The sequence below is a fragment of the Eptatretus burgeri genome, chromosome 2 (assembly GCF_056783735.1).
Source record: "Eptatretus burgeri isolate ZD-2024b chromosome 2, Ebu_testis_v1, whole genome shotgun sequence".
Lineage (NCBI taxonomy): Eukaryota > Metazoa > Chordata > Myxini > Myxiniformes > Myxinidae > Eptatretus > Eptatretus burgeri.
The window spans coordinates 86,222,651-86,237,386 of record NC_140962.1 but is presented as its reverse complement, the minus strand read 5'-3'; the positions used below and the strand labels follow the sequence as shown (position 1 = coordinate 86,237,386).

The 14,736-nt window shown below is 38.8% G+C and overlaps 1 protein-coding gene across 6 annotated transcripts in view; it reads right to left on the bottom strand.

The window, feature by feature from the left end:
• The window catches only part of LOC147032484 (RING finger protein 44-like), a 120,245-nt gene continuing 105,509 nt past the window's right edge, over window positions 1-14,736 (bottom strand). For all 6 annotated transcript variants that reach the window (XM_085870155.1, XM_085870158.1, XM_085870156.1 and 3 more), the window contains one exon: window positions 1-1,183. In XM_085870155.1, the coding sequence (XP_085726281.1) occupies window positions 1,121-1,183 (63 nt within the window). In that variant the 3' untranslated portion in view covers window positions 1-1,120. The remainder of the gene's footprint in view (window positions 1,184-14,736) is intronic.

The window sequence follows — 14,736 nt, the reverse complement described above, 5'->3', positions numbered from 1 at the left end:
TGAAATTATTCGCACTTTTATTGATAAGTTGCACTGATCCCCAGTGAAAAAAACAACAAAAAAAAAAACAAGCAGTTCAGAAGTTGGTGGGAGTAAATGGATAAGATAGAGGCAAAAAAGGTGAGATGAAAGAAGAATTTAGAGGCAGAAGAGTAAACATGAGAATAGTGAGACTCGCAAATGAGGGATATGATCTGGAATTGGTATTGCATGCTGGATGAACTACAAAAAAGTACACTGTATACTTTATGTGGAAAGAGAGAACCGACAGAAAAAGTGGAAATAAGTTTAGGCATGGGCGTCAGTATCACAGACCTTTACTCAAAAGCTCGGTGTGTAATCTTCCAGTGATATTACAAAAGCTCAAATTCCAATCAGGCAAAGATATTTCAGTTGTCATGTCTCTTTAGAACAAAGTATAATAAGATTGCTGTTGGAAAATTCAAAACAGCACAGACTTGCGATACATCCAACATTACAAAATCAAGTTAAAACTTCCATCTGGAATTAAAAATACTCAAATCAATCGTAGCAACGCCCAGTTATGTTTCACAAATTACAACTGTTAGGGCAAAATGTACGACAGTTTTAGTCCATTTTTGATGCAGTAACTGTCAGACCCCCACTGATTTCAAAGGGAAGCCTTGGGCATTCTGCTTGGCCAATGATTCAATTGCATGAACAAGACGTTGGTTAAAACTAGGTGATTATTTAAACTAGACGTAATCTTTCATTGGATTTTAATTTCATTGGAGTCAACGAGTCTTTGTAGAGATGCTACAAAGACAGTAGAATGTAGATAGAGATATACCAACATTAAACTGAGACACTGGTGGATGAGATGAAGTTAAAGTTCCTAACATCAAGATCAAAAACACTCGGTGAAATTAATCTGGGTCATGTGTTTGCATGTTCAGTGACAGCCATCAAGTCCATAAATTGGGCAAATTATGGTTGCCATTGGCCTTTCAAACACCTAACCGGTCCCAAGAATCCACATCATGTTTTTGGTATATCCGGATGTGCCGATTTGTTTATCGTCATGTGGTAGAAAATATCTTCATTGTATTGAGTGGAGAGTGATGCACGTTGTTGACAAAGAGAAACAGAAGCAGAGGAATCACTCAGAATCTCGATGGATCTCAGATGCATCTGCACGGCAGATGGGACATGTACGGTTTGTCTGAAACAACAAAAGACAAACAGAACAAATAAAGCTACAGTTACCAATTATATTTCTTGCATGTCATCACCTCGATCCATTTATGCAAGTTTAGATACCAAGCATTTCTATCACTAATATCCTGCATCTTTCCTTTAATGTTGTTTCAGAAATTGTTCAATATCAACACCTGCTTACACTCACTCATGGATTAAAGATCCAATTATATCTCACAAAACAAGCTTTTAGGCTGGTGCACTGCTCATATAATCTAATCATAAATGAAAAAGAATGAACACACTGTGGTCACAATATGCGACAAAATCCGGGAACGGGACAAATGGGAAATGCGCATTTAAAGCACTCTTCAAAGATGAACAGCAAGATTAGGAAACACATTTGATGCACTATTAAAAGATTAACTCGACACCTCTCATCCATGGCAGCCTCTGCCATGGTGATATCAGAATGAGCTGATTCATCAAATGGTCACTAATTGTTTAACCCCAATATGGGGCTGTTCAAAAATTATGTAATGCTATTTTTTTAGGGAGGCGCATACCGTGCATGCTGATGGGATTATCAATCGGTCGACTCAATCGCTTCGTTCATTTCTGCTTTAAAAAAAAATCAAACATTTGGTTTTCAATAATGGATGACATGGACTTTGATTTGTCTGGTCGCGACAGTGAGTGTGAGAGAAATGAAGGATTTTGGTCTGAATCACATGGAGAATTGTCAGATAACGTAGTCACAGTAGGTGAAGTTCAGGCAGCTGGAAATGAAGTACGGCCTTACCAGTTCGAGCCCGAAGCAGGACAAGCAGAGGAAACTGGTGATGAAATTCCCGGCGTTCATGATGATCGGGAGGACATCGAAGGAAGACTTGGCAATAACAACTGGTTAGACTAAATCCTATTCGTAATTCAATAATGTAAATTCTACCTGCATACTGCTCGATATCAGAAATATTTTAGTTAGGTGATGTGACCAGCGCAGCGCAGCGGACATGTTGCACCACGGCGAATTAATCACAAGCAAGGCCGGCACATGTCATCGGCCGTGTCTCTCCGCGCATAAAACAAAGCAATCTCATTGTACGGATACGATGAAAGCTTGTATGCAGAACACACCTTGCGACACAATTGTCGAGAGTAGTCCAATAAATCTGACGTTCTGTTGAATTTTTATTTATTTTATTCCGACTGTCATCATGTAACACCAGTAGAAAACAATGAAGCAAAGAGAATAATAAAAGAAAGCTACAGCACGTCAGATTTATCGGACGAGTCGGACGGACGACGGATTTATCGGACGAGTCTAGACTCTAGAGTCTAGTGTGTGTGTGTGTGTGTGTGTGTGTGTGTGTGTGTGTGTGTGTGTGTGTGTGTGTGTGTGTGTGTGTGTGTGTGTGTGTGTGTGTGTGTGTGTGTGTGTGTGTGTGTGTGTCTTTGACTCATGATTTTTTTTTTTTGATTTTTCAGTTTAAACACCTGTCTGGATGAACCAAGCACAAAACTTAATCTTCTGGAGGAATCTGACATGACACTATCTTCTGGAGGTAAATGTTATATTTATTATTTTATTAATATCATAATATAATCATCTTTATATACCCTAATTGTTCTTCACTCTTTGTTTTGAACAGAATATGTTGATCGAGTTTCAAAACCAAAACAAACCATCAGACTGCTGCGAAAGAAGATTTTGTTCAATGTTATTACTTTTGTTTAATTATAAATGCTTTCCTTATAATTATCTGATTTTTATTACAAGAAAATAATAAAGGAGATGCAAGGGTGAAGCGGGGGGGGGGGGGTAGGTGCGCTCTCACAACGACCCCTTCTTCACTCTCCCCTCCCTGTGTGTGTGGGGAAGGGTGGGGGGTGGGATGAGGGAGGTGGTGGGCCAAAGGTGGGGGTGCACAGGGGGTGGGGCTTGTGTGGGTGGGTGGAGCTTGTGTGGATGGGTGGGGCTTGTGTGGGGTGGGGCTTGTGTGGGTGGGTGGAACGTGTGTGGGTGGAGCGTGTGTGGGGTGGGGCTTGTGTGGTTGGGTGGAGCTTGTGTGTGTGGAACTTGTGTGAGTGGGTGGACCCTGTGTGGGTGGGTGGAACTTGTGTGGGGTGGGTCTTGTGTGGATGGGTGGAGCTTGTGTGGGGTGGGGCTTGTGTGGGGTGGAGCTTGTGTGGGGTGGAGCTTGTGTGTGTGGAGCTTGTGTGTATGTGGCTTGTGTGGGTGGGTGGGGTTTGTGTGGGGTGGGGTTTGTGTGGGGTGGGGATTGTGTGGATGTGGCTTTTGTGGGTGGGGCTTATGTGGGTGGGTTTGCATGAGTGGAGATTGTGTGGATGTGGCTTTTGTGGGTGGGGTTTGCATGGGTGGGGCTTGTGTGGGTGGGGGCTTGTGTGGGCGTAGTCAAAAAGGGGCAGAGTTCAAAAATAGGTGGAGTCAAATGTTTTTTTTGTTTTTTTTTCGATTTATCTTTGTCTTTTGTAATTCCTGTGAATAAAATGAACCTAAAATCTCTTCCCCCCTTAAATCACATGATTTGTAAGTCCAAGGGTTTTTTTTCAATTTATCTTTGTCTTTTGTAATACTTGTGAATAAAATGAACCTAAAATCTCTTCCCCTTCTAAATCATATACCTTATGAGTCCAAGGAACTGCATCTGGTACATCAACGATTTTAAAAAGTTCATTTGTCCATCGCTTAGTATAACCTTTTTCAAAATGAGATTTCCACCTGTATATTCTTACTATATCACCAACTTTGAACTTAGGCTTTCTGACATTAATCTCTTTTTCATATTCTAATTTTGTAAATGTTTCTGATGGTTTAGTCTTCGTTGAGGTGTGAATCGTATCATTATACTTATCTACAATGTCCTGAATTAAAGATAACCATTGTTGAGAACTGAGTTGAGTGAATTTTTTTTATACTAGTACGTGCCCATAAAAAATAAAATAAATAAATATTCCAACCGCGAGCAAGAAACAACAACCACACAGGCCGTTTCTTCGCTCTCGCGTGCCCGTACGTGCGTGGCCCGGAAGTTCGCATATCACAATTACGATTATTCGCAATTTAGGTTTTAATGGCCAATAATTCAATTAGTGCCAACGTATTTTACCTTTTCGCAATGTCGTGGCAAGGAAAAACAAAAAGAGAAGAGAAAGAAAAAAAATTTACTTCCTGGTTCGGAGCATACCAGCACTCTGATGTTACCGAAATTTATGCACCGTCTAATATGAAAACAATCATAACTTGGGGCGTTGGGTTTATCTATAAATGCGCATAAGAAATCGAGAAATTATTAGAATACACGAAGTCATCACTCTCCGGAAGCCCTACGTTGTAACCCGTAATGGGGAATGTGGCTGAGGTTCCCTCCCCCATCGGCCACGCCCACGCAATAACGTGTCTTGTCATTGGTTTGGTAAATAAATGGCCATAACTTGGGAACCACTTGTCCGATTAATATCAAACCTTGAAAAGGCACATCCTCAGGTCCCCAGCAATATATCTGTCAAGTTTCAATAAGATCGGACCAGTGGTTGTCGAGAAACAGCGGTCACAGACACACACACACACACACACACACACACACACACACACACACACACACACACACACACACACACACACACACACACACACACACACACACACACACACAGCTGGAATTATAGATAGATAGTCTCTCTTTTAAAGTGTGATTGAATTGCTCAATAACAACCGCCTTTCCTTCATTAAAGGAGCTGTATAATGAAATTGTTATTCTTAAGAAAATTCAGAAATGTTTTGTTGTAGAACTCTGTACCCTCATCAGTCCACAATTTTTTAAGTTTTCTCTTGCTTTTATTAAATATCTGTTGAAAGGCTAACATAAGAGTTTTACCTCTTTTGTTTTTAAAGGGACAACCCACGCATATGTACTCCTCAAATCAATAAAGGTTAAAGCATACTTGTACCCCTTATCATTATTGAGTTCATTCAAATCAGCAGACCAGATATAAGAGTTCATTCAAATCAGCAGACCAGAATCAGCAGACCAGCAGACTTCCTTGGAATAAACCTTTCTTCTATAAAACCTTGTGATTATTAACCTCCGCCATCGAAGATCGGAGGTTACTGTTTTCACCCCTTTGTGTTTGTTACTTACGAAATCTAAAGATTTCGAAAGTATATTTATCACTTCCGTTTCTGTTTGTTTGTTTGTGTGTTTGTTACTTACGAAATCTAAAGATTTCGTAAGTATATTGATGACTTCCGTTTCTGTTTGTTTACGAGATTTACGAGAACGGAATCTAAAGATTTCGTAAGTATATTTATCACTTCCGTTTCTGTTTGTTTGTTTGTGTGTTTGTTACTTACGAAATCTAAAGATTTCGTAAGTATATTGATGACTTCCGTTTCTGTTTGTTACTTACGAAATCTAAAGAAATCTAAAGAGAACGGAAGAAGCTACCAATGTCAAATTACACCACCTGATTCAGGAGGGTGATGGCTAGTGCTGATTAGATTTTGGTCAAAATCGGTCAAAGGTCAAGGTCACAGTGAGGTCAAACATGCAAAAAATGATAACTCTAGAACGGAAGAAGCTTCCAATGTCAAATTACACCACGTGATTCAGGAGGGTGATGGCTAGCGCTGATTAGATTTTGGTCAAAATCGGTCAAAGGTCAAGGTCACAGTGAGGACAAACATCCAAAACATTCGATTTTTGATGGTTTAGTACAGAATCATCGTAGAAACTTATGGTTTGTCGTTACCTTCTCAAGAGACAGCTTTTATGAGACAAGGTCAGAGGTCAAGTTGACGATTTCGTAAGTGCCAGTCTATGACTGCTTGTTTGTTTGTAGGCAAGATAACTCGAGAACGGAAGAAGCTACCAATGTCAAATTACACCACGTGATTCAGGAGGGTGATGGCTAGTGCTGATTAGATTTTGGTCAAAATCGGTCAAAGGTCAAGGTCACAGTGAGGTCAAACATAATTCCGTAAATTCACGTGGAGAAATGGAGTATTTTTGCTTCGCTCGATGTTACGAGTTCGTTTTAACTTCGATTATAATTTTGTCTTCGGCTTTTGCGATCGCTTAAAACTCGGTTGTAGAAATTCTGGTAAAAAAATCAGATGTTTTGGAGACGTTTTAAGATTGTATAAAAAATATTTCACTCGACGCGTCACGGGTCGTCCCATGATGCAGTGCGCTCGAGCAGACGCGTCGTTGAGTGACGTTAAGGTATAATTGCGTGGAGAAATGGAGATTTTTGCTTCGGTCGACGTTACGATTTTTGATGGTTTGATACAGAATCATCGTAGAAACTTCTGGTTTGCGTCACTACCTTCTCTCGAGACAGCTTTTATTAGACAAGGTCAGAGGTCAAGTTGACGATTTTGTAAGTACCAGTCTATGACTGTTTGTTTGTAGGCACGATAACTCGAGAACGGAAGAAGCCACCAATGTCAAATTACACCACATGATTCAGGAGGGTGACGGCTAGTGCTGATTAGATTTTGGTCAAAATCGGTCAAAGGTCAAGGTCACAGTGAGGTCAAATATTCGATTTTTTATGGTTTGGTACAGATAAGTCGAGAACGGAAGAAGCAACCAATGTCAAATTACACCACGTGATACAGGAGGCTGATGGCTAGTGCTGATTAGATTTTGGTCAAAATCGGTCAAAGGCAAGGTCATGGTGAGGTCAAATATTCGATTTTTGATGGTTTGGTACAGATAACTCGAGAACGGAAGAAGCTACCAATGTCAACTTACACCACGTGATACAGGAGGCTGATGGCTAGTGCTGATTTGATTTTGGTCAAAATCGGTCAAAGGTCAGGGTCACAGTGAGGTCAAACATCCAAAAAATGATAACTCGAGAACGGAAGAAGCTACCAATGTCAAATTACACCACGTGATTCAGGAGGGTGGTGGTGAGCGCTGGTTAGATTTTGGTCAAAATCGGTCAAAGGTCAAGGTCACAGTGAGGTCAAACATCCAAAACATTCGATTTTTGATGGTTTGGTACAGAATCATCGTAGAAACTTCTGGTTTGCGTCGCTACCTTCTCTCGAGACAGCTTTTATTCAACAAGGTCAGAGGTCAAGTTAACGATTTCGTAAGTACCAGTCTATGACTGCTTGTTTGTTACTTACGAAATCTAAAGATTTCGTAAGTATATTGATGCCTTCCGTTTCTGTTTGTTTGTTTGTTTGTAGGCACGATAACTCGAGAACGGAAGAAGCTACCAATGTCAAATTACACCATGTGATTCAGGAGGCTGATGGCTAGTGCTGATTAGATTTTGGTCAAAATCGGTCAAAGGCAAGGTCATGGTGAGGTGAAATATTCGATTTTTGATGGTTTGGTACAGATAACTCGAGAACGGAAGAAGCTACCAATGTCAACTTACACCACGTGATACAGGAGGCTGATGGCTAGTGCTGATTTGATTTTGGTCAAAATCGGTCAAAGGTCAGGGTCACAGTGAGGTCAAACATCCAAAAAATGATAACTCGAGAACGGAAGAAGCTACCAATGTCAAATTACACCACGTGATTCAGGAGGGTGGTGGTGAGCGCTGGTTAGATTTTGGTCAAAATCGGTCAAAGGTCAAGGTCACAGTGAGGTCAAACATCCAAAACATTCGATTTTTGATGGTTTGGTACAGAATCATCGTAGAAACTTCTGGTTTGCGTCGCTACCTTCTCTCGAGACAGCTTTTATTCAACAAGGTCAGAGGTCAAGTTAACGATTTCGTAAGTACCAGTCTATGACTGCTTGTTTGTTACTTACGAAATCTAAAGATTTCGTAAGTATATTGATGCCTTCCGTTTCTGTTTGTTTGTTTGTTTGTAGGCACGATAACTCGAGAACGGAAGAAGCTACCAATGTCAAATTACACCATGTGATTCAGGAGGGTGATGGCTAGTGCTGATTAGATTTTGGTCAAAATCAGTCAAAGGCAAGGTCACGGTGAGGTCAAAAATTCGATTTTTGATGGTTTGGTACAGATAACTCGAGAACGGAAGAAGCTACCAATGTCAAATTACACCACGTGATACAGGAGGCTGATGGCTAGTGCTGATTTGATTTTGGTCAAAATCGGTCAAAGGTCACAGTGAGGTAAAACATCCAAAAAATGATAACTCGAGAACGGAAGAAGCTTCCAATGTCAAATTACACCACGTGATTCAGGAGGGTGATGGCTAGCGCTGATTAGATTTTGGTCAAAATCGGTCAAAGGTCAAGGTCACAGTGAGGTCAAACATCCAAAACATTCGATTTTTGATGGTTTGGTACAGAATCATCGTAGAAACTTATGGTTTGTGTCGCTACCTTCCCAAGAGACAGCTTTTATTAGACAAGGTCAGAGGTCAAGTTGACGATTTCGTAAGAACCAGTCTATGACTGCTTGTTTGTTTGTTTGTAGGCACGATAACTCGAGAACGGAAGAAGCTCCCAATGCCAAATTACACCATGTGATTCAGGAGGGTGATGGCAAGCGCTGATTAGATTTTGGTCAAAATCGGTCAGAGGTCAAGGTCATAGTGAGGTCAAACATAATTTCGTAAATTAATGTGGAGAAATGGAGTATTTTTGCTTCGCTCGACGTTACGAGTTCCTTTTAACTTCGATTTTAATTTTGTCTTCGGTCTTCGGTTTTGCTTCCGTCATGTCATGTCACGTTACGGTGTTCTCGATAAAGATGGTGTTTAGAAGCCATTTTTTTTATCCCAATAAAGGTTTTTGTCGCATGCCTGACTCGCTGAGCCGTCGGATTATGTAAAGATTGTTGGTGGATAGCCGAATATTACGGTTTTGTGACTTTGATAAAATAATATTAAATAATTGCATGGAGAAATGGAGAGTTTTGCTTTGTTCGACGTTACAAGTTCGTTTTAACTTCAATTTTAATTTTGTCTTCGGTTTTTGCGATCGCTTAGGACGCTTAAAACTCGGTTGTCGAAATTCTGGTAAAAAAAAAAATCGGAGGTTTTGGAGACTTTTTAAGATTGTATAAAAAAAAATTCACTCGACGCATCACGGGTCGTCACGTGATGCAGTGCGCTCGAGCAGACGCGTCGTTGAGTCACATAAATGTTTTCTGTGTGCGCGCTGACGGTGTTTTCGATAAAGATGGTGTTTAAAAGTTATTTTTTTATCCCAATAAAGGTTATCGTCACATGCCTGACTCGCTGAGCCGTCGGATTATGTAAAGATTGTTGGTGGATGGCCGAATAATACGGTTTTGTGACTTTGATAAAATAATATAAAATAACTCGAGAACGGAAGAAGCTACCAATGTCAAATTACACCACGTGATTCAGGAGGGTGGTGGCTCGCGCTGATTAGATTTTGGTCAAAATCGGTCAAAGGTCAAGGTCACAGTGAGGTCAAACATCCAAAACATTCGATTTTTGATGGTTTGGTACAGAATCACTGTAGAAACTTCTGGTTTGCGTCGCTACCTTCTCTAGAGACAGCTTTTATTCGACAAGGTCAGAGGTCAAGTTGACGATTTCGTAAGTACCAGTCTATGACTGCTTGTTTGTTTGTGAACAGTATTATGGAAAAACTCCTTGACGGATTTCGACGAAACTTGGTGGGGTGATTAGGTTTGGTCCAAGGATCATGCCATTAGATTTTGGACTTGGTCCAAAATCCAATATGGCCGCTATGGCAGACATTTTGAAAAAGTATTTGAATTTTTTTTTGCATTTCCACATGTTTTAAGTGATTTCCAACCCCCCCCCCCAAAAAAATTTTTGTAACTTTTTTTTTTTCAACAAAATTTCGATTTTTTTTTTTGCATTTATACATGTTATAAGTGATTTCCAACAAAAAACATGCCAAAATTATAATTGCGGCTGATTTTGGAACTTCAGGTGGATATACCCACGTAAAATCAATTTCTGTCTCAAGGAATCAAGTTATGACGAATGAATTGAGTATGTAAAAGTTAAAAGTAAAAGGGAAAGTTGCAAACTATAACTCTGTGAGCACTGCTGACGTCAAATTGAATGAATGGGATATCAGGTTCACTTGAGTGACCTAGCAGTATTGGCGGCGGAGGTTTTGCACTCTACCGAGTGCTCCCCCTCTAGTTGGTTTATGTAATTCATCCGCTAATTGCTCTTCAATCTTAATGACATCATTAGAGCCTATAAGTTTTTCGAATTTCCAAGCCCAAGTTTCATTTTAGCACTGATTATCTTCTTCACGATGAACCTTTCAACTTTTTCTCTCAAGATTGGATTTTGTATCAGAGACAAATTATACAACATTTCTCTATCGGCTTCATGTTTTTCTTCCAACGTTGTGCTATTTCCATAATCAATATCGTGCCTCATGCACACTTCATTAACCCTGTTGATAGTTTTGCTCCACGGTTTAGGATTGTCAACCTCATCTAATCTTTTATTCAAGTTTGTTCCTGGACCACAGAAAGAATACCCTGGTAGATGTAATTCCCCTAGTATTCCAGTTGTTGTAAATTTACTTCCTGATAAAAACTTTTGTATATCTCCCCCTTGTTTGTGTTTGGTGAATTCACTCTTTTTTGAGCGACACACCGAACATGTACCTTTTTGTATAACCGTATTATTTTTACTTTTAATATACGAGATATTTTTACTCTTGGTTTTCTTTTTACATTTTAGACAATAACTCATTTATTTATGTGAAAAATTCCGACAGAGTGCGAAAACCTTTTTAGTTTCCAACATGCACATTTGAATCTTAATTTTTAAAATATAAAGAATGCTCAAAAATGTCTTCACTCTCTCCTCCATTTGTTTAAGAAAAAAAAAATGGAAAAATTTAATCAAAGTCAATCACATCAACATCATCAATAATATAATATTTTCCTTCTTTCTCTTCTTTATCTCCACTTTCTCATTTATATCTTCTCCCTGATGTTAATTCTCTTGACGCAAATATTTCTAATAGACTTGTTAATTCTTTGTTTTCTTCCTCAGTGCGTTGAGATTGATATATTTTCTGTAATACCTTCGATCTTTTTAAAATCTCACTGGTTTCCATATTTTTATATTTATTCATTCTCCCTCTTTCATCCCTCTCCTCCTTCTCTCTCTTCTCCCTTGCCTCCTTCTCTCTCTTCTCCCTTGCCTCCTTCTTCTCTCTTGTCTCAGTTTCTTCAACTCCTTCCTCATCTCTTACTATCCTTGAAACACTTTCACCGCATAGAATATCATACATATATTCATCTGGATTCTGCGATACTCTTGAATCCACAATTATTTTTCTCATAAGAGGAAACCAATAAGATTTGTTGATGATTTCTGAAAGAGATTTATATTTCATCACCTTTAGAAGTTCATTTTTATTTAATATTTTAATCAAATCTCTATTTGTGGGTTTTTTTTAACATCAGTATAAGGCCAGTTTTTAATTGAATATTGCCCAAGTCTATGTTCCAATTCACAAGGAATGTAAAATCGAACACCCTTTTCTTGTCGGTATCCTTATTTTTGTTGAGTTGAAATAACACATATAGACATAATTGACCACAACACTTGGAATTTAATTATTGGACTTGAAATGTTTGATAAACACCATTCTGTAAGAATTTTATTACTTCAACAGGTGGTGGAAGAACAAAACTACAAAATGATATTTGTCTTGACGATTAAAAATACAAACCCAATGAGAACCGTTCCCATTATTATCCTCTAAGTTCATAATAATATTCTTTGTATGTTTAGACACGTTTGTTAATTCATCTCTCATACAAATAACTACATTATGAATTTTTAATTTCATACAATATTTGATAGGTTCTAAATTTGATGTTGTAATCTTTCTAAATTATTTAAACCACTCATCAATGCTCATTTATTTATAAGATATAATCCATTACCCCTTTTAGTTAATTTTACACCTGCTTGTGCGATAAAAGAAAGCATATCTCCAACGAACAATCTCGCTTTATCAAGCAGACTTTCAAGTTTTTCAGCATAATCTACAATTACACCACTTCCACTAATTTGTTTCTCCAACTCTTTGTTATGTCTTTCCAATTATTTTTGAGCCCGGAGTTGAGCCTTCCTTTTGTTGGCAGTTTTCACCGCTGCTGAAATACCACCCGTCAATGCTCCAGCCGCACTTAAACCAGCAAATAAAGGAATTAGAAATGGGAGAAATCCTCCACTCGTCTCTCTTATTGAATATTTCTTCAACATTGGTTTTGACATTTTAATTTTAAGTGAGTCAGTATCGTTCAAGATTTTCACCTGTTGTCTTGTGAGCAAAACATCAATTCTTACTGCTCCTTTTCTCTGAATTGTATTAATGTTAATCATACAAGGATTTTGATTTTGAATACAAGATGATAGTGTATGAAGATTGATTTGATTAACATATACCCCAATTGGCACTTTACTACTCATTTATTTATCAAAAAAATTATGTGAGACTAATCATAACACCATTATCTGTAATTCTGTTTCTTCCAAAAGCAAACAATATGTATCAACTTCTTCACTCTCTCCTCTTTCAATGTGTAGGGAAGTATCCACTCGATTAGACTTTATAGTTTCCTTTTGAGCACTCAGGTGAATCGCATAGATTGTATACAGACTTTTAAATGCTGTCATATCCAAAATGGGTTCTTTATTATCCCCGGCCAACCAACGAAGTTGGCGGGGGATATAGAAATGGTTTCCATTGCTTTCACACACCCTTTGGTAAGACTTGTATGCTTCAGCATAATCATTTTTTTTCTCAATTAATTTCCAATCTATCTCGTGGATAAAATGTTCCATCAAGAGAAACGCGAAGTTGTTTCACCTTCGCATTATCACTCAATGCATTATTCTTATCAGTAGCAGTATCACCATCTGGTTTTTTAAAAATGAGCCACAGATATCGTGAATTTCCTTCCAGAACACCCAAATTCCACGTGTAAGTGGTTTGGTTCAGTTTAACATGTTGGCATCTTCTTTTAAGGTATGATACATTGAGTGGCTTCTTTAAGTTAAGTCTTCCATTCAACATCTCTTCTGTTTTAAGATTAGGAGTATATTCACAAATATACCAACGAATTTCATCAAATAGAAATTTATTCTGAGCAGCAAAAGCATGAGCCACACCAAAAAGCAATCTATTTTCATTATTGGTTCACGAGTCAGTCAGTGACCACTATATTCGTTATTGGTGTGTGTTTGGCTGTCTGTCTGTCTGTCTGTCTGTCTGTCCCGAGCATAGCTCTGTGGGTTTTGATCCGATCCTGATAAAATTTTGGTGGGAGGTTTATATCATGATCTAGTTGTGTTTTCCTGAGAATGGGCGTGGTGCGCCCATTATGGGTGGTGCCACGCACAAAAAACATGTTTTTAGTGGGTAGCCGATTTCAATTTACATCTTCTCCGAGGGAGTTTGTCGAATCTGGCAGAGGTTTCGGTATTTGGTTAGCCCAATGGCACCTGCATAGCCCCACGGAGCTCGATTTTTCATTTTCGTCCTAAGTTCAAGGTCAGAAGGTCACGAACGAAGAAAATTGCCAATTTTGACATAAAAATCATACGACCGCCCAAACTTTGAGAGCTAGGATGACAATATTTTTTATGCATAATCTTGAGGTCATTCCCCACCTAAAGTCTGGAAGCCATTTTGCTCTATCTCGAACACCTTGCCCATGGCGCCCCCTTCAAGTTTGCATTTACGCTGATTTCATCAAAGTATGGATAATCCGAGGAGTGCGAAATGCCATATAGCCTATATGACGTTATATTGATCCTGGAATGTTCCAGAGGAAGTTTTGCACCAAAGGTGATAATCCTTGACCTTTGACCTTTAAAGTTCACAAAGGTCAAATTTTCAAAGTTGTGGGAATCGAACCAGGTTTTTGACCTTCGACGAACTAAATGTAAAAGTAAAAAAGAATTGTACTTCCGACTTCCGGTTTCCGAATTATGACGTCATCATCCGATTTCGTAACATTAATTTTTCAAGTTCAGCCGATTGACATGGGACCAACACCATATACAATATATCTAACATAGGATTTTAAGTTTTTCTTTGTCTGTTTGTTTGTTTGTCTGCATGCGCTAATCTCCTGAAAGGTGAAAGATAAGAGCTAACCACTGAAACAAAAAATGTCGGGATGGGCCCCGGGAAGGTTATAGGCTAGGTGGCAAGGCCCCTCGGCCAGGGGGGGGGGAGGGGGTGTGATTCCCCCTCACCAACCCCCTTAGCCTATGACTGCCATGCCCCAATAGGGAACTGATACTGTGCTCGCGTCAGACATACGTATAGAAGATTAAATTCATTCAAAAAGAACCCGGGCAGCGCCGGGTGCATTCACCTAGTATATATATACACATACATATATATACATACACATATATATATATATATATATATATATATATATATATATATATATATATATATATATATATATATATATATATATATATATATATATATATATATATATATATATATATATATATATATATATATATATATATATCCTGGTGTGTTGGCGCAGTGGTTAGGGCAGCGGCTTAGGATCCAAAAGGTCCTGGGTTCAAGCCCCGTTGGG